Source organism: Ursus americanus, chromosome 18, assembly GCF_024610735.1.
Source record: "Ursus americanus isolate L20-20 chromosome 18, mUrsAme1.1.p, whole genome shotgun sequence".
Taxonomy (NCBI): Eukaryota; Metazoa; Chordata; class Mammalia; order Carnivora; family Ursidae; genus Ursus; species Ursus americanus.
Window position 1 is genome coordinate 49,906,411 of NC_142144.1, and position 21,149 is coordinate 49,927,559.

The following is a 21,149-nucleotide window of genomic DNA, read 5'->3' on the forward strand; positions in this document are numbered from 1 at the left end:
TAATTGATAATTTGCAATCCTAATTTTGAATTTTGTACATTTTGGGTGTATTAATGGATTGGTAATATTTCTAACCTACGAAGCTTTATCAAATGTGATTCTACTGAAGTACATCCTTTTAACAGCAGGGATTCTGTGGAATCATGATTCATGGCATGGCAGTCTTCCTATACTTGCTTGTTTCCTTAGATATCTACATGGAATATGTAATATTTCAAGTATTTAAGTTTCCTAATCTGTCAGTTGGAAGACTTTAGTTATGAAATATATTCTGATGTAATTATTTTTTTGGAAGATTTAATTTATTAGAGTGAGCACAAGCAGGGGGAGCAGTAGAGGGAGAGGGAGAAGCAGTCTCCCTGATGAGCAGGAAGCCCAACGTGGGGCTCGATCCCAGGAGCCCAGGATCATGACCTGAACCCAAGGCAGACTCTTAACCAGCTGAGCCACCGAGGTGCCCTCTGATGTAATTATTTAGAAGATCAGACTTTTGGCTTCCGGTGGCAGGGTCTGGGGAAGGGGCGGCAGGCGCCATGTCCGGCCGCGAAGGTGGCAAGAAGAAGCCCCTGAAGCAGCCCAAGAAGCAGGCCAAGGAGATGGACGAGGAAGATAAGGCATTCAAGCAGAAACAGAAAGAGGAGCAGAAGAAACTCGAGGAGCTAAAAGCGAAGGCCGCGGGGAAGGGCCCCCTGGCCACAGGTGGAATTAAGAAATCTGGCAAAAAGTAAGCTGTCCCTTGTGCCCGAGGCAATGATGATCCTTAATTCCATTCCTGTTTAAACATCTGGATTCCCTGTCATAGCATCCCTTGCTACCTATAGCTGGAATGAAGTATTGTCTTAGATCCTGTTGTACATTTAAGAATAAACTTTTGTAAAAAAAATAAAATAAAATAATCAATCATAAAAAAAAAAAAAAGATCAGACTTTTGAGGAATTTCTAATGACATGGGAATATACTCACTATATATTAATTGAAAAGAAGTGGACACAAACTGTAAATAGTATGACCCTAACTTTGTGTCACATTAAAAGATCTATATAAAGAAGAAACGCTAGAAGGAAATGTACCAAATGACTAGTAGCGTTACCTATTCTCTGAGATTGATAACTATTTTTTAAAATGTACAAATTATTTTTTTACTTTCTTTGAATTACCTGCAACTCACTTCTTATACTTTATATGAATTATGTAAAAAGAAAGAAATTAAGTCAGTTGTGCCTTGGTGAGATAGTGATTGGTGAATGCCTCTTTGTGTTATACTAGGTCTAACTGATGTGTTTGCATTCGGTCTCAGGCAGTGTAGTTTAGTAGAAGAGTGTGGGCCTTGGAGTCAGGTTGGTTTGGGTTTCCAGCCCAACGCCTTCACTTAAGAGCTTTGGGACGAGGCACATTGCCTCTCTGAGCCTTAGTTGTCATTAAACTAGGATGCCATCTCCTTTGCAGGGCTTCTTAATTCTGAAAGCAGCTTGCTCTGAGAGGTGCTCAGTAAATATTTGTTCCTTTTCTCCTCCCAACCATTACTTTTAACCTCCCAACCCCCTACCCCAAATTCCACAAGGATCCAATTCAGGGAATAAAGGAGCTTGGAAAAAAGTTTTAGTGTCATACTAATATTTTTAGTGGTTTGCCTTTTCAATCATCTTTTTACTGTAAGTCTCACATCCTTGGGAACCAAACTCATGACAATCAGGAAGTGTCTTACTTCAAAGGATGAGAAAACTGAGCAAACCAAAATCATGACGTGCCCTCTGGAGCAGTGTGTGAGCTTGCCTCTGCTCTAGAATCGTCCTGGGAATGTTGAGTAACAGCATCACCATCCACCTCTCCCTGGCAGTGATGTGGAGGGTGTGGGGAGGACTCTGGGGCTGAGGTAGGGTTTATAATTGCAGGGCCGTCTGGCCTTCCCTGAGCATTCTTTTCCCTTCCAGGATTTCTGTAATTGTCATCATATGGCTCAGTCTCCCAAATGTTTCTGCTATTGCAATGACTTTTGGAGTGTGTGTGTGTGTGTGTGTGTGTGTGTGTGTGTTTCTTTTTTCTTTCTTTTCTTTTCTTTCTTTCTTTTTTTTTTTAAAGCCAGAATTAGTTTGTGTCTGTTCTGTGGTATATAGATGCATGCAGACCATGCATTCAGGAATACAAAGAAACCAGTCAGATCATCTTCTCTTGAGCCTTCCCAATTTCTTTGCTGATTGTTTTCCACCTGCACTGCTTTAAAGGGGGAAAAAAAAAAGTGAGGGAAGATGCAGGCAGTAGTCCTACTTTCAACTATAGTCAGCTGACCTTTTGGTCTCATTACTTTTGGGGACTTTTATAGAGCTTGCATCTTTTTTGGGTCTACTAAAGGCCTCAGGGAGGTTGAGAGTTGGTTAGTGGGTGAACCCTGTGAAGAATGATTCAAAGTCTTGGACCCTGCCTGGGCATGGAAGAGAAGGGGGCATGTGAGACAGACCCTGAATTTCATCTGATAAAATTTGAATGACAGAAATTACAACATTAGCCGACAAAACAAGTATTAAGGTGGAAAGAACAACCCAAAAGCCCAGAGGAAAAGAAGAGATGTGTTCAAGGGGGAGTATGTGATGCAGTTTAGTTTAAAAATGAGAAAAGTTTCGGGGCACCTGGCTGGCTCAGTAGGGCATGTGACTGTCGATCTCAGTGTCGTGAGTTCAAGCTCCCTATTGGGTATAGAGCCTACTTTAAGAAAAAGTGGGGGTGCCTGGCTGGCTCAGTAGGTGGAGCATGCAACTCTTGATCTCGAGGTTGTAATGAGCCCCACGTTCGGTGTAGATTACTTAAAAAATAAAATCTTAAAAAAATATGAGAAAAGTTTCATAAATTTATATTCATACTTTGAGTAAGGGTCAGCCTAATGATTCCAATTTGAGAATGAATGCTGTCTGTAGAGATAGAGAAGGAATAGCCTGGGCCCTCAAAAGACTGTTGCATTTTGAGTTTTTCAAGGTAATTTGTATTTTCCTTCAACCGAAGTCTATAACTGAAAATCCAAATACAGGAATATCTTGCATGGGGATATTTTTTATCAGATAATCTCTTATAATTTGACCTTCACTGCTTTCCTAGGAAGGCAAAAATTGTCTAAAGGAAAAGACAGCTAATTAAAAAAAAAAAATGGAGCGATTGACACATCTAGCCCCATATGTTTTCCCACCCCCTCATTCCCTAAGCAGAGACTGAGTAGAAAGGTGAGGTTGGATAGGATTGCTCAACTGGATCATATTGGGAAATGTAAAATTGGAAAGAACTGACACAGTTTCTTCTGATTCATGTTGGCTGAGAAATTGTGCTTTTTAAAAGCCACTTTGCTTTGCTGGCTCTTACTCATCTAACTAGGAAAATAGCATTGCATTCTGGTGCCCGTGTTGTCTAATGTTGGAGTGTTCTGTAAACTCACAGAGAATCAGATCTAGATAGTGATGTTAAGTGTTGACTTCTTGACATAAAACTGCCCTTTTACAGATGTCATATGAATCTTTAAGAACGATTGAGGTCAACACTGATGTCTATGCTAAGAACCATCCCACCTCTCTCTTTGCAAGTGTCTGGGGGTGGGGAGAGGGAAGAGGAAAGCCATTGATCTTAGCAGTAATAGGAGATAACTCATGATTAATATAAGAAAAGTCAAGTCATGCTGTTTTTATTTACCTTGGCAGTGATTGGTCTAAGATTGGGCATGTGACTAAGTTCTGGCCAGTACTTTGTAAGAGGAAGTCTGCTGGGAGAGGGTAGTGAAAGTCTCCCGTTTGGAATGAAAGACAAATGATGGCTTGGAATTTGGCTGTGATGCTTCCCGAGGCAGCGGACAAACATGAGGATGGACACTAAGATAGGGAAGGCAGAGCTGGTGTCGTTGACATGCTCACTAGGTACTTGTTCTGTGAGAGAACTAGTTATTTAAGGTCCTAGCAACTGGATTTTCTGTTTCCTGGGGCCAACCTAATTTCTATCTAATAAAATGCTTGTTTGCTTTAATCATGTTCCTTTTATTATTTTCCTTTCAGATTTGTGAAGTAGTTCTTAAAATCTGTAAGTCACACAACCCACTATATAGCATTTAAAGTGTTTTCTGTTTCAGGACATAAAAGACAAATACTCTTTTTTGGTGGGATTGGAAACTAAACTGCCCCTTCCCAAAGCAGGTCCACCTCTGCCAGTGACGTCTTCTTGTTGACCATCTCGTTTCACCAGTGACGGAACCTTGGTGAAGGTGTGATGGGACAAACATGTTTGCGTTTGGTTTGTATTAATTAATTTTGTTTCTGTTCTTTGTAAATTGGGTATTCTTTTTGCTTAGCGACTTTTTTCTGCTGTGGGTTGTTAGAGAAAAAAGAGGTGTTGCGTATTGTCTAAAAATACATTGTATTGTTAGAGTAGTTATTCAGTTTTTATATTCCTTTGGGCTATAAGGTTTATTTGATGTCTGTCTTTGTCAACAGTCCTGTTGTTATACTTAAGCCCCCTCTTGCTGTATATTTTACCATTCAGTAAAGAGAACTCACTTTATTTCCTAAGATGAATTATAATTAGGACTGCTTGGTACTGAGACTCTTTCTCACTTAATACCCCTAATGAGATACAAATGTTCTAAATGTGTCCTTCTGAATGGATTATATTTTGAGAGGAATCTACTTATTTTAGTTAACTAATCCCTTTGCTTTCGTATCATACATCCTTATTAGGCTCTCATGTTTCTGTTCCATATGGAATTCCTTGTGAAACCAGACCTTAGCAAACAGTGTTATTAACTTTCAGGGTCAGCGTTACTGAAAATGTCAATGAAATTTGTTGGTTCTACATATCTTGTTTTTATGGCACTCTCGCTTTTTTATACACTCATGATAAATATAATTCCTTTACTATTCTTGCAAAATGAATTTTGTTTCTTAGTTCTTTCTTGGTATTTAAGGCTTCTACTCACTTGCATAAAATAATTGAAGATACTTGAACTCCCCTGCCTACTTTTTGGCTCCTTTTATAATTCTGCTTAGCTCCTTAGCTCTCTGGACATTGTGCATCTTTGTTCTTTTGCCTGAAACGTGAAAATGACCCAATAGAACTGGTTCCTATATTGAGTCATAGTGAATTAGGTTTGTCCAATTTCTAGGAGTCAGTGTTTTACTCTTTTCAGTGACTGTGTCCTTCTGTGGTCTAGAAAGCAGACAAGTTAGTGAAGAAGTTCTGAAGAACTTGAACTATAGAGTTACACTTTTTGAGTTCAAATACAGGCTCCACTGCTTACTATTTGCATGCCCTTGGACAAGTTATCTGACTTCTCAGTGAGTGCTTTAGTATTCTTCTGTAAAATGGAGCCTATAATGCTACTTATCTTGTAGGTTGTTACGAGACTTGTATGAGAAAATTTAATGAAAAGCTCTTATAATAGTGCTTGGTGCATACTAAGTGTACACTTGATGTGATGGTATCTGGTTGAAGTTTTCAAAGTGTGCTTTCAAGTCTGTTTCTTCTTTAGAGTCTTCACAACTGCCATGTGAAGAAGGAACTGTTATTAAACTTAGGGGAAGTCATAGAGACTCAGTGTCAGTATATAACTTTTGTTACTAGTAACAGAGTTTGCATTATAATCTCTTTCCTCTAATTTGTTGTACTTGCCTTTGAATTGAGTTGTTAGGAAGTTGCCTTGATTTTGTGATGCTATAGCTAGAAGGTGTAGAAGGGAAGGGCATAAATTCCTATTCCTTAAATCTGGCCCAGGGGTGAGCCCGTTCATTAATTCTAAAATTATTTATTTATTAAATATAAATAATTCTTTGCACGGTTCCCATATGCACAATTTTCAGTTATTACAGTTAATTAAGTAACATCAGTTTCCCAAAGACACAGTTTAAATTTCACTTATATGTTAACTGTGAGTAATTTTATAAAGTCCAACTAGCACACCCTGTTATTTGGTCCTGAACAGACAGCAAAACATATAGCTATGTTGCTTCTTGTCTCATTATAACGTTTCATAAAAATGGTTAATGCAAAGGGATTGGCTGAAGAAGATCAAAGTTGCAGCAAAGAAAAGTGATAACGCTGGAAATGAAATTTAAACCACTTGTAAAGAGAATTCTGGAAAAAATAGCTGACCATGGGAATGTCAACACTGTCACTGTTGTAGACATTCTGTACATGCAGCCAGAGGACTGAGCGAAGGGTAATTTATCACAAAGTAGGAAGGTGGTTGTGACTAAAAGAATGAAGGTCCAGCAGAGGAAAGGATACTGGCAAAAAAACTTTCCGTTAAAGGAACTCCTCAGAGGGATACTGCAAGACAGTAAAACACAGGGGATAAAATGTTGGAGGCTAGTCTGAACTGAGGAGTATACCAGTTCACCAAGGTATCAAAAGATGCTCATTTGGTATTTTAAATTATATAGTGAGAAGACGGCATTATGAATGAATCTTGATTTTTTTAATAAAAGAAGAAAACACAAAGTTTTTAAATATTCAAAGTTTTGAATATTTAAGATTACAATATCTAAATAAATGCTTTTTCCATTTTCCTATCCATATATAACTGATACTTTTTAATGTTTTGACAAAAAATGTTAGAGGTTGTAGAAAGATCATGATTTTCCTATTGGTTATTAAGATTGCTTTGCGTGGTTTCAGTCTGTGGCTGTGCAGCAAGGGCTGCCTATATTTTTTGAGCCAAGGGGGCACTCTTAAAAGTGGTGGGGATACAATGATGCCTTATGAAATGTTTATTCCAGTATAGCTTTTGGAGTGTCTGCCATGTGCCGGGCTGCATACACACATGTGAATAAAAAGTAGTCCTTTTTCCCAAAGAATTCACATTTCAGTTGATTGGTGAAAGACCAGATTATTTTGTCACAACGTATGCTTATAATACATATACATTTCTTTGAATGCAGTGATAGGGAAATTTCAGGCATTATGAGAGCCTAGAGGAAGGGCATCTAGCTTATTAGCTTGGGAATTTGAGGGGTGGGAGAGACAGCGAGACAGCCTGGAGGACTTAGGAGTTAATAGAGAAAAGCTGTGTTAAAGAGCGAGCCAGTGGTGAGAAGCTTGTGCATGGAGAGTGCAGGACATTTGAAAAAGTTGATTTCTGCTGAAATGTGGAGGACAAGATGGGACAGATCAACAGTGCCATGGAACCTGTAGACAATGGAGGAGTCCTTGGTGTTTTCCCCAATTTTTTTTTTATATTAAGGTAGAATTTATATAGAGTCAAATGGACCCATTTTAGTGTATAGTTTGATGTGTTTGTTATAAGGCCCATAACCACCAGCAGAACATTTATATCACCCCCTAAGTGCTCCTGAGTGACTAACCGCTCCTCCCACCCCCAGCCCTGGCAACCACTGATCTGTTTTCTGCCCCTATGCAGTTATGCCTTTTCCAGAATGTCCTATCAATGTGATTATATAGTATGTAAACTTTTAAATCTGATTTCCTTCTCTTAGAATAATACTGTTGAGATTCATCCATGTTATTGCATGTAAAAGCCTTTGGGTTATAAGCAGGAAATTTTTCTGAGATTTGATTGGGGGATGGATTTGAGAGGACCAAGAATAGAGGCAGTTACTCCAAGTTAGTGAGGTGCTAATGGAGGAGAGTTGCAAAGGTGGGGCTTGGTTTGAGAAGTGCGTGGGAGGTGGAGCTGGTCTCAGCTGAGGTTGGGAACACAGGAGTGACAACAGATGGGGAAGAGGAGACCCTGTATGTTGGATGGTTGAGTGTGTATGTTGAGGGTGTGAGTGTGGGATTACCTTGAGGTGAAGCCCAGAAGGAGGTGGGCATGTGAAGAAATTGATTTCCCTCCTTTATTATCCTCGAGTCTTTGCCAGAATCCAGGGTGCTTAAACATTGACCTTGCTCGATGAAAGGGTTCCCTTTTTTGTTCATCCTGCCACATCATCAGGAAAAATTTGCTCCCAGGCCTTCCTTTGGCCTATTGCAATGTTGTTGAATAATCTCGTCATTTTTTAGAAGAATGTCTTCACCAAATAGTATCAGATAACTCTGTTTATCTGCATTTACCCCTTGTTTTCCGTAGATGACAGTATAAATGTTAATGTTTCTGGAGAAACCGTGGTCCTTGGAACTGGATATCAGAGTTCAGTAGTCATGAACCAGCCACAGGTCAGGGATTCTCTTTTGTTCTCTTTTCCACCAAAAGATGTTCTCTTGAACTATGTTTTGGTAGGGTACTACATTTGAACCTTATGGGCTGGAAGTAGTGATGAAGGAACACAGTATTATCTATATTTAAGGTGCAGCTGACCGACTCATTTTCTGTGCAAGCTCTGTTTCAGTAATGATCCTCAGGCTGCATCCAAGCTAATGGGAGAATTCTGTGTTTCATTAATGTCTACATCTGGCCTGGGAAGGGAAGCACCCTGGAAAGTCGTGGGCATTTATTTGCCCCACTGATGAAGAACTTTTCAGAAAGGTAATTTACCACACAAAGGCCTGTACTCGAAAAGTATTGCATACAAAATTGGCTCACGGCCGTAATTGCAACTAACACAACATTGCATGGTCAGGACAGCTCCATAAGGTAGATGATATTTTTTTTCCATCTCTTACGTGTGGGGAAACCGAAGTACAGAGAGGTCAGCTAACTTTCCCAGAGTCAGACAGCTAGTTCTGGTAGAGCTGGAATGCAAACCCAAGCTACGTGGCTCCAGCGTCCATACTCTTCTGTGTACACCATGCTGTCCTTAGAGTTCTAGAATGCTACCATGGGAAGGACTCACAGGAATTTTTTTCCCCCTCACTCTTCATTTTATAGTTAAGACCAATGAAGTCTAGAGAGGCTCTGATAACTCACTCAGGATCACAGAGAGATGGTGGAGGCAGAGCTGGTTACGGGGTCCTCACCACTCTTGCAAATTTTATACCTTTGTCTTGGTTGCTTGTCAGTTTTGTATCCATGAAGAATAACATTGAAGTAGGCAGACTGGCACAGTTGGTGTTTAATTCCATCCTTTTCCTTGGCCTCCGCTCTCCCTTGCCTGGGAATGTACTAATTGGCTCTCTTCCCGTCCCCTCTGTTACTTTATTATTCCCAAGGGAGCCTGGAATCACCATTACTGTTTTCGAGCCTGTCCTGTTTGATCATTGTCCGATCTTTGCTCTTTCCAGTCTCATTGCAGTAGTAGTTGGGGAGGGGAGAAGCTGTCCAACCAGCCGGGTGAGAGTTGAGTGTGGGGATGGGAGAGGGGGAGGGGACTCTTACAGGATAGAGATTATTACACTGCAGATCAAAGACCTTCCCTTAAGGGTGCTGCCCTTTGTGATTTTGCTCTTCCTGCTTCACCCATACCTACCAGAGTTTACCCCTCCACATTTGGGGCAGGGCATCTCCCCCTCTGCAGTTGGAATTCAGAGCTAGAAAGACAGTGCCAATGAATTTGCTTGCCCCAAGCACTTATTCACGTGGAACAGGGCATCTGGGATAGAAAAGGGAGTCATTGCCTTAACATTTTACATTTCATATTTGTTTTAATTTTATTTTGAGGAGCCACGTTTAGGGGAACAAATTAATTTTCTTTAACACTTGTTAATCTTTCTTTTACAAAAAGTCCCTCATGTAAGCTTATTCAAATAGAGACTGATGTTTTTCTTCTGTTTCCTCCTTTTTCCCTCCCTTCCTTCCTTCCTCCCTTGTATAGTAGGTCTTTGTATGTAAAAATTTAACTCCCGATCGTCTCTTCCACCCAGAATGAAGTCGAATATTAATGCATTATGGTCACCATTCTCCAGTGGCTTACTCTTTCTCCACAATCTCTAGAATTAAAAATGTCCTTCTCAATTTCAACTCAAAATACCTGAAAAGACTCCATGTTTACTTAAGAGAAAGCAAATTTCCCCAGGTAAGTTCCCATATGTTTTCTGTAAAAACTGGCACACACTTCCTTTGTATTTTACCCCTGTCCAATGAGATCGTTATAAGAGTAATCAGCCAGTCTAAGCCACTCATCTCTTTCCGCCTGCATTTTCTTGGGCAATCTTAACTCTTTTGGTGCTGTGCAGGAAAGTTTGCCTCTTCCGATTACACAGAAGTGCCAGATTCCTGAGATTGCAGCCTTCCATTCAGTTTCCTCAGATGGCCATTGAGCCCTAGGGCTGTTCTTCTGCATAGAGGCGAGTTTCCCTTCAAGGCCCTGGGAAGGGCTCCAGCAAATGTGTTCACATGGTCATTTCTTTTTGTGAAGTTTACATGTATTTTTGTCTGCTTTCTCTTAAAGAGGATCTTCGAAAGCATGTAAGCTTTAGGTCTTACTTAACCTGAATCTGCTCTTGAGTAGTTCCCTTCAAGAAATACGGAGCAAGAGCTCTATCACTTTAATTAGTCACCTGATCAGGTTACCTTCTCTGTGGCCTTCCAGTTCTTTTAATTCTTCTAATTCTGGTCTCTGAAAATGGGGAACAGCTGTTCATCCACAGTGTCCATCAGGAGGTAAAAGCCCCAACAGAAACTTTGCCAGAGAGATACTTTAAGGCTTAGACAGTTGAGTTTTACATTGTAACGGACACAGATTTGCTTAGGGGAGAGTTGTGTTGGGCAAACGTGAATTTAAGGTTCTAGTTCTTTCTCTAATATACAAGCACATGTCCTTTTCAGGAAAATACACTGGAAGCTGTCTCTGTGAATGCACTGTAATGTCAGTTTGTACACAGGAACCTTAACCAATCTCTAGAAGTGCCCATTGTTCTTTGGGTCACACAGGCTCAGATACCCGAGTGATCATTTTCTTCCTGGTTCTTCTCCCTCTGCATTTGCTGACAAATCCTGAAGGCATTTATTTTAGTTTGCATCGTCTCTTAGAAGTGTCCTTTCTTTAAAAAAAAAAAAAAAAAAAAAAAAAAAAAAGTCTTACGATTACTGGGGAGTCGAATGGAGGTGGTGGTTTATAAAGTGAATTCATATCACTCCTTTACTCCTTTTTTTTTTTTAAGATTTTATTTATTTATTTGACAGAGAGCTCACAAGCAGGATGAGCAACAGGCAGAGGGAGAAGCAGGCTCCCCCACTGAGTAGGAAGCCTGATGTGGGTCCTGATGCTAGGACCCCGAGATCATGACCTGAGCCCAAGGCAGATGCCCAACCAACTGAGCCACCCAGGAGCCCCTCCTTTACTCCTTTTCAATCTTACTGCCCTACTACAAGCTGGCTATGGTAATTTGGCCAATTACCCTCAGACTCCTTCCAGGCACTGACTCATTGGCACTGGAGGCTTTTAAAAGTACTAGACTTTCTCACTGCTCAGCTCTCAAACTTCATTACGGACCCTCTCTGGTCAGAATAAGCCCTTCCTTCTGTGTTCAGTGTTCTCTGTAAGAATAGGTGAGCTTATCTTTTCATCTCCATCTCTTCCTGACAGTCTTTTTTGTATTGTGTCCCAGCTGTATTGTTTCCCAGGTATGCCTCCTATTTTGCAGTCTTTTCCTTAAGGCACCTACTACCTGCTTTGTCCGTTGTGGGACAATTACTTGTCTGTTTGTGTAATGCTTCAGACTAGATTTTTAAAAAAATTCTTGAAAGTGCTTTGTCTTATTTATTTTCAGTGGTGGTAGGTGTCCCGGTACTGAGTGAAAAAGTAGCATCAGATCATTACAAAGACCTTTGGGAACAGCCCAGTCAGCACACTGAACCCTCATAATCTGTGTTCCCCACCACACTGTGAGCGACTCTAGAATGGGGGCTATGCTCTTCGAATCTCCAGTGTTGGAACAGTGCAGCAGCAAGGTCTCTAGGACTAAAAAGATAGTCACACTTGTTTCTTCTTCCTGTGATGCTTTCCTCCATTCTTCAAATAGGATTTTTTTTCTTGTTTTAACCAAGAATTTTGAATTTGTGTCAGACTTACTGGAAAAAGAAAATCGACTGCTATTTTACTACTAGTTGAGGTGTCACTAATCACGTTGTATTTGAAATTTTAAATTAAAAAAAATCTTCCAATGTTTTTTATGTATCAAAAAAACTTAAAAATTTAAATGAATATTAAAATTTGTATTGGAAAATTACCAGTGTAGCTTTAGCTAATTGGGTGGTTGCATAACCAAGGTTAGTGATGTTCTAGTTTTAACACGGCCTTGATTTTTTATTTGAACTATTTACTTTAACATTTCTAGACCAACCTGAAGGAAGATTGAATATAGCAGTGGTGTAAATAAAGTAGAGGTTTAATTTGTGAATTCTTAATTCAAGTTTGTTGTATAGCTATTATGATCAAGTGCTAAGTAAATAATATGGAGTAGTGCATACTGCTCGAAGCTTTTATCAGCTCTTCCCAAATAGATCTTGAACCTAAATCGGTATTAAATGTGTCTTAGTGGTGCCTGGCTGGCTCAGTCAGTAGAGCACGCTACTCTTTATCTCAAGGTTGAGTTCAAGCCCCATCTTGGGCATACAGCTTACTTTAAAAAAGAGAAGTATCCTAAATGGTATAATTATTTCATAGGCAACCTGAACTTTGGGTAAATTTTCAGACTCTTGAACCCTGTAATATGCAGAAGAGTAAGCTTAAATATAACATAAGCATAAGTCATTATGATTTACATAATTTATCTCTTCAACATAAATATTGTACTCATATGGTAAAATTGCTGTCCTAGAAGTCAGATTTTGATTGAGTATTTGTAAGACTGGAGGAGGTTTTAGGGTTATGTTTGTTAGATTTAATTTGAATGGTAAGTTAAGATTTATGGTGAACAGTGTACAAAATGTTTTATTTACTTTTTCAAAGCTTATGAATAGAAAAGCAACATCTGAACCTGATCTTTGGGAAGCAAGTTCAGGAAATACGGTATAATTCTATTTTAATTGTTTCCCTTAATTGCACCTTATTTCTGTTTATTTGCAAATGGTGTATTCAATACATTAACATATTTAATACCCTGTGATTGGATATATTTAACTTTCTACTAGACTCATGCTTTCACATTTTCAGACTCTGTAAACAGGAGCACGTAAGACCTGTCTTTTGCTTATATTACTGAACAATTTACACTCTGATGCTTTCATGACATGAAACACACACCCCTAGTTTACTTAGAGTAAATACTTGTAACAATTAGGTATACTTAGCTTCTGTAACAGAGTGTTTACTTCTTACTTCATCCATTAATACATAAGTTTTTTTTTTTTCAAAATTATTTATCAAGCTCATACGATACGCTACAAAGTATAGTTGATGTAGTGGTAAACAAAACAGAAACATTTCTTTCTTGCCCTCATAGCATCTTAGAGTCTGGTAGGGGAGAAAAATATGAAACCAGGCAACCATAGTATCTTGGGATAAATGCTGTGGAATGCTAAGCCCAAGGTTCCATCAGCACACGCAGTGCCGGAGACTTCTAGAGTAAGTGACACCTCTGCCTCTTTATTCTTCAGAGTTATTCCGGTGAAGTGACGGGTTCTAGGAAGTGTGGCTAAAAATGTTCCTGGCACAAGGAACAACACTGGTAAAAGCCCAGAGTAAAGAGAAAACTCGACATGTTGAAAGACTAGTATATTAAAACTGTAGGCAGGTAAAACTCAGATAATCAGAGCTCTCATTTTGGATCAGAATATTTTTCTTCCTCAGTTTACTTTGATGAGAAGATGAGAAGTAACTACAAATTTGTTGTTTGATTCCTGCCCCCTCATAAGAGAAATACTCATTTATTTTAGAAAATTTGAATTGTCTGTAATTAACAAATATTTAAAATCACTCATAATTTTAACACCTAGAGATAACCTTACTTGTGATTTTGTAACTAACCTTCCTAATTTTTTCCAATGCATCTTTAATTTTATAAAATTGAGATGATACTGAAAATGCTATTTTGTAACTGACATTTTGAACTTAATATAAAAGTTATAATTGTTTTCATAACCTTGGGGGGTCCTTGTTAAATATGAATTGTAATGGCCATATAGTATTCTGTCATGAGCCACTATTTATTTATAGAGCCCCCAAGGTTGTTTCCAACTTTTTGCTATTTTAAATATTGCTGCAATTAATGTATTTGTATTTAAAATTTTAAACCCTTCTATATTTCTCTAGGGTAATAAAAAGGTATGTCCTTTCTACTGTGCCCCTGCTTTTTTTTTTTTTTTTTTTTTTTTTTTAGTATATATAAACTGCTTGTTTACTGTTACCACCTCTGGAAATCAGTCCAGCCCTGACGACATGAAGTCTTGAATCTAGATCTTCAGCTCCTTGGCCTTTAGACCAGTAGTTTCCAAGATATCTGCTTGAAGAACAAATTTGGAAATGAATCCCATTACATTTATATAAATAAAAGCATAAGTTGAACTCGATGTTATATGGTTGGGCATGAAATGTAAGGCTAGTGTTGTTATACCCAGTTTTTTTTAAGAGTACCCACATGTCTCTAGAAATGATATATCCAGGGAATTTTTTTTTAAATAGCAGAATTAAATCTTTTATAGGGACTGCTCTTTAATTGTATGATTAAATAACCTTTCTGTCAGTGACTTGGAATATTATCTTAGTGTATAAATACCTCTGTGGAGTTAAAAATCCAAAGAAAAACGAACGTGTTTCTTGGGTAAGCATTTTATCTTACAGATGTTGAGAGGATTGTTTTGCATAGAACCATATGGAAGATTCTAACAATAAGAACCACTGGCTTAGAGGGGTTTTATTTTTTGTAGATTTTGTGCTGTTTCAGGGCTGAAATCCCGTGTCCACCTTAGTGCTGAGCACATCATACTTAATAAATATTGCCCAAAAAACACTTAAAAAATAACAGCTGTATTTAGCTACAAGTCACATACTATCAATTTACCTATTTATGGAGTGTTTATTGGTTTCAGTGGTTTTTAGTGTATTCAGAATTGTGTAACCATTACCACAATCAATTTTAGAACATTTTTATCACCTCAGAAAGACATGTATACCCTTCAGCTATCATCCCCAATACTGCCATCCCCCTGCAGCTGTAGGCAACCACTGATCTACTTTATGTCTCGGGATTTGCCTATTCTGGATATTTCATACAAATGGAATCATACTGTATGTGGCATTCTGGACTCACTTGTATAGTATTTTCAAGATTTACCCATGTTTTACCGTATATCAGTATTTCATCTTTTTTTTTTTTTTTTGCCAAATAATACTCTGTTGTGTGTATAAATCACATTTTTGTTTATCCATCTACCAGTCGATGGAAGAAACACTTTTTAATATTTAAACGCATGTGGGTAGGTTTGTATTACAAAGGCAAAAAGTAAGGAAGAAGTGAAGTTGTAAGATTCCAAATTGGAGAGGCCTTCAAAGCTTGTTAGTGGTGAAGTTATATATAAGTTTAGAATTAAGTTTGTATGGTCGTTGGGTCAGAAGGAAGAATATCATCACATCAATCAGGACATCTTGTCAGTTCTGTCTCTTGAATACTTCTTAAATTTGCTCTCTTCTCCTTACCTCTGGTAATTTATTTCAGCCACAGCATCTGTTTGGTCATTGCATTACCCTGTCCTGCCTACAGCAGGCGAAAGGAGCATTTCTAAAGTCATTTTCTCTCAGGAGTCAGAAATCCTTAACAGAGCCTGCACGCCTGCCTCACATCAGCCCTTACTGCCTTTCCCCCTCCTCCCTTTCTAGTCTACATTTATTTTGTATTTAAGAGGGATAATGGAGTTCTTTCTGAAGTTATTGTTTGAGCACCCTAAATTTCAGCTTGTACCACTTCAAGAACTATGTGTGAAGAATCCCTTTTGGAGCCTGGTGTAGTGGAAAGAGCTCATGAGCTCTGGGATCCACTGAGCATCAGAAACATACTTGTTTCCTTTAAGCCTTTTACCTGCAAAATAGAGGTAATACTTTGGAAGTTGTTATGAAGATTAAGGGAGATATTATGGGAAAGTATATGGCATATAGAATGTGCCTAGTAAACTATGTCCTTTCTACTTTTCATTTAGATTATTGTTAGAATGTAGTGGTTTTGATACTCCCCCTTTTTTTGCGGAATATAGAGGCATGTATTATTACGGTTGCCTATAATTTAGAGTTGTTTTTTTTCCTTCCAAAGTTTGTATCTTTGTCTCAGAATTCTGTTTTTGTGAAGTCTCTGGAATTTTATTACTGCTCTAATACCTTTGCCTAACAGCAGTACTTACATGCATCCCTGCCTATAAGAAGGCAATTACTTATTGTCTTTTTTTCCCTAAAACATTGGTGTGTCTGTATTAAATTTCCACATTATGAAAGTAATTATTGTTCATTTATAAACAAAATTCAGAAAATAGAGATAAAATTTAGTTGCAAACAGATCACCTGCTCTGGTGTCCATTGTAATTAATGATTTTCCAGTCTGTTCTATGCGTGTATACATATACTTGCCCATGTTTTTTGAAATAAGATGATACTGTATCTTTTTCCACTTGCCCATGTAAGTGTTTTTCAATGTCAGTCTCATGGAGGTATATAATTTTTTATAGCCTCTTGGAATTCCAGTGTATGGGAGAACTGTGATTGCTGTCGCTGGTCTTCTTTGAATGGATGTTTAGGTCGTATCTAACTTTTCATTATTATGAACACTGCTGGCTTTGATTTTGAAGGCATGAGTGATTCTGATATGCTTTTCACCTTCTGAGTGAACAGTACTCGTGAAGTAATTTCCCTGAGATTAAATGCCAGATCCAGTTCAAGCTTGCTCCTCCTACTTTGCACAGGTCTTGTGTGATATTACCACTAAAATGGCAGTACTTTCTCTCCCTTCACTTATTTTGCTCTTTATCTGATGCTAGTTTCATAATTCCTTTATACCCACACCTCCATTTACCTTCACAAAACTCTTCATTTTCTCTTTGCCCTGTGGTGGTGTCCTGTCTTATCTTTAATTTTCAAATAATTATACCTTCATATTGTTTAACATGTCTTTGCATTTCACTGTTGATTCTTATGATTAAATTCATTAATTTGTTTCCATTTTATTTTTCATCACCTCATCCTAAATTTGGGATTATTTAATTTTTAATTAAATATTTAATTTTATTAATTATTCTAAAAGAGAATGCTTGTTTTCTTTCAAATAAAAGAATCAGTGGAGTGGTTTGTATTGTGCGGTACAGGCAAAAGATATTATCTTTACAATTAATTGTCTGTTGCCCCAAATTGGAATATTCCTAAAAGTGTTTTTAATTCAGGACTGCTTTTCCTCTTTCTGGGTCTAGTTTTGGCTCCTAGCCAGTTGATTATGTCCTTAAGGAGCATTAGCCATTTAAAATAATTTTAATATGAAGCTAAGTAAATCATATTGTATATTCTAGAGCTATGGCTAATAAACTTGAGTGCATGCATCTGAATAACTTGGAGGTCTTGTCGTAGTCACAAACTGCTATGCTCTACATACAGATGTTTTGATTCTGCCAATTTTGGAGAGGGCCTGAGAATTTGCATTTTTTTTATTTGTTTTTTTTTTTTAAGATTTTATTTGTTTATTTGACACAGAGAGAGAGAGTATGTGAGAGCAGCAGAGGGGGAGCAGCAGAGGGAGAGGGAGAAGCAGGCTCCCCACTGAGCAGGGAGTCAGATGCGGGGCTGGATCCCAGAACCCTGGGATCAGGCCCTGAGCCAAAGGCAGACGCTTAAGGACTGAGCCACCCAGGCAGCCTGGAATTTGCGTTCTTAATAAGTCCCCAGGTGATGCTGATGCTGTTGGTCCTGCAGCCATACTGTGAGAATAACTTTTCTTAAGAAATATAGAAATCATTTTTGGATTGTCTGTACTCCTTGTAATTATATTCTTTTTCTCTTTACACTAGTGTACATGACAGATACAACTGAACATAGGTTAGTAAAGTTGTTGCTGTTTATTTTTATTTATATTTTTTTGAAGATTTCTTATTCATTTGAGGGAGAAAGAGACAGGGAGTGCAGGAGCAGGGGGTAGAGGCAGAGGGAGAGGGAGTAGCAGACTCCCCACTGAGCTGGGAGCCTGGTAATGGGCTTGATCCCAGGACATGGGGATCATGACTAGGTACCCTGAGCTGTTGCTATTAAAAACAAACAAACAAACAAAAATCCATATTAGTAAAATACAGAAAGGTTATTAGATATAGAGCTGTAACCCACCGTGAGCCAGACCAGTAGCCAAGGTGTCTGGAGTCCTAGTTTAGGGTCTTGCTTTTGGTCTAAGACAGGTTTTCTTAAATCTCTTACAGTTTTAGTTTCCTTGGAGAAAAAAATGGTGACTACTAGGTCTCTCCTGTCCCTGCACTTCCTAAATCTATGGGCAGATCCTCAATGTGTTTACACAGGCTCACAATATCAAATATCTCAATTAAGAAATGCTTACGTGTTATCAATAAATGCTCAAAGTAGTTCTAATAGAGGAATTATTTTAAGGCTTTATCAGGATGCGGATTTAGAATTTGGATATGGAAATACTTTGAAATCATAGATACTCCAAATGGCGTTGGACATCAGAGCTACAGGGGAACTGATGGTTCATTTTTCAGATCTGCTAGAATATCAGGTTGAGCCTGGAAGAAAGGAGGAGGTGAGAGAGAAATTTTAAAATAATAGGAATTGAAACTGTCTTTGGATACATTTGATTTGTTGGATCCAGGTTCAGTTCAGTTCAGTGTGCAATTCTCTGATTCCTCATCAGGTATAACTAGTAGTTGTTACATTTATTAGTGTACTGGCAATTTGGACCTTTGGGTTTGAAGTTCTTTCTGCTCGACAGCTGACATGGGGGAGATGTGTAAAACCTTTTGCAGGTGGCTGGCAGGCACATTATTTGTATTTCAATGGAAAGGACATTCTATTGGAAAAATCACAAGAAGAAAGGGCTTTTGTAGAGGATCACTTAACATGTAGGTGTGTGAAAAGCGGAGCTGCGGCAATGCCTGGCAGCTGATGAGAACACAGCAGAGTAAGATGAACAAGAAGTTTCTGCAAAGCACCTCAGCCTCCCCTGTTCAGACTTGGTTAGAGGGCCACTGCGTAGCCAGATGCTTCAGCTATACTATAGAGACAAGTCTCTTATTTGCTGTCACTGTGAGTTGGAATTTTAAATCTTTTTAGAAGGTCCTTTTGACTATTCTTTTATTGTTGCTGTTGTGCTCTCCCTTACCGCTCCCCCCACCCCGCCTTTCGATGACATGACATGTATAGTCTTCTTATCTTGTCAGAAATTAGGAGAAAATTTCAGCAGAGTAAGAAACCTTATGACCCAGAAAACATTTGCCTGAAGTGTTCCCATGTGAGCAATGGGCATGGGCATATACTAAAAGAGAGGGGGGAAAAAAGGCTTTTTGTTGAGAGTGACAGGCAGACAGGATGAGCAAAGTTTAACTTAAATCTGCTCATTGATATTGGAAAGTCATAAGCCTTCATATGACATTGCCACATTCGTCTCACTGTGTGATCTGGAGCTCTGTAGCTTGTACCGTAGTGTGTGTGTGTGTGTGTGTGTGTGTGTGTGTGTGTGTGTGTACAGTGTAAACATTTTATGAACTGCAGTGTCTGATCCATCTGTCTGTCTGGGCAAGAATGTCCCTTGATAGTAAAAAGAACAGCAATCAGGACAGAATTGGTCAATGCGGCATGTCTAATGGTGAGAAGATATTTGAAGGACTCGCTATAGACACAATAGTCTCTCTAAATAGCCTCTTTGCACCCGGAGTCTTATTGCAAACAGGTTCATTAAGGAGAGACATTCTGACACACAGCATCACAGTAATGAAAGTAGCTCTGTTTTTCTAATATTGTATCTTGCCACTTCAGTTATGCTGCTAGTACAAGATTTCCCTTGTGTTGTTGTATATTTCTCCAGAAAAAGAATCAGTCTTCATAGAATATACAATTATTTTGTACAGGAATGTATAACTCATACCTAAGATCCAGTCCTCCCTGTTTATGTGCACTAGTGCAAAAATAATTGGCAAACACATCTTCCAGACCAAAAGATTCCAGCACCTTCAATTTGTTGGGCTAGAAGATGTTGAACCAGAGTTATAATAAACTTAAAAAAAAATGTGTAATGTTCAAAATGGATTTGTGATCAATCATAAAAGAAAAAAAATATTAGTACAGTTTCCCATGAGGTGTAATTTTTTTTTTTCCTAGGGTTTTAGCCAACTCCAGTATAGTATCTGTTCAAAGAGGGGAGAAATGCAAAAGGTTTTCATCCACCAAGCTTTACATATAACTACTATATGAAGACTTAAGCTATTGGATTTTCTGCCTGTTAATGTACAGCATGAACATTATGAACATGGAAAAAAAGGTTATATTGGTTTAAAAGTGGATATGGAAAATTTAATGTGCTCAAGTGGGAACAATGGCATATTAAAAAAAAACACTCATGACACAGATCTAATAATTCACTTGCCCCTGTAGGAGAAGGGTATCAGCTCTGATACTGGCTCATAGTTTATTTTTATATACACCCCTGGTCCCTGCAGTATACCCGGTGTGTGGGTTCCAGAGAAAAGAAAGAAAATAATCTGTAGGGAAATCAGCCTGGAAACCTTTCATTAAATACATTGTACTTTGTATTGTGTCGTTCACAGAATCTTCAAGAAATAAAGAAAGGAAAAACCTGTTATCAGTCTGCATGTGTGAAATATTATATTTGAATACTATCATTTGTTTTAAGATTAAGGCAGAGGCTGCAGACATATTAGTTATTATTCACTTACATCTGGTAGATAATGCAATGGGGATTTAAAAATTCTTTTTCCATTTCTAGTCCCCGCCTTCCTGTCTGCCTCCCTACCCCCAAACAATGGCAAAGATACTACTTTAACTTAAAACTGTTCTGGATAAAATATTTTCGTGTTGGCAGTGTTGCTTCTTTACAGAGGATTGGGGTGTTGAGGGTAATAAAATGAGTCTTAAAATTCTTGGTGGAGTTTATCTGTCATTTAGCAAAAGATGCATTTCCAGGGAAAATTGGAGAAAGTGTTAAATACATTCTTCCATGAGAAAAATATACACGCTAGGGGTGTAACTATGAATAGTGACACCTTTATCAAGTTGAATGTCCTTTGGAGTAAGCCTTTGTCTTGTCATTATAGTTCATGTATTGCTGTTGGTGGGCCTTTAAAATCTGTAAACGTCTTATCTTTTTTGCTGACTATTCATGCAGGATACGCTAGGCAAGCCAACTGTGACACATATTCTGCC

The 21,149-nt window shown here is 38.4% G+C and overlaps 2 protein-coding genes across 8 annotated transcripts in view; both read left to right on the forward strand.

Annotated features, from left to right (window-relative positions):
* The first annotated feature begins 475 nt into the window (after positions 1–475).
* Positions 476–918, forward strand: LOC123781230 (translation machinery-associated protein 7). The gene has a single exon (XM_045780622.2). It carries the CDS (start codon positions 534–536, stop codon positions 726–728), a length of 195 nt encoding a protein of 64 aa, XP_045636578.1. The 5' UTR covers positions 476–533; the 3' UTR covers positions 729–918.
* An 85-nt stretch (positions 919–1,003) lies between these two features.
* The window catches only part of BNC2 (basonuclin zinc finger protein 2), a 349,620-nt gene continuing 329,474 nt past the window's right edge, over positions 1,004–21,149 (forward strand). For all 7 annotated transcript variants that reach the window (XM_087869622.1, XM_045780617.2, XM_045780618.2 and 4 more), the window contains exon 1: positions 1,004–4,260. In XM_087869622.1, the coding sequence (XP_087725748.1) occupies positions 4,237–4,260 (24 nt within the window). In that variant the 5' untranslated portion in view covers positions 1,004–4,236. The remainder of the gene's footprint in view (positions 4,261–21,149) is intronic.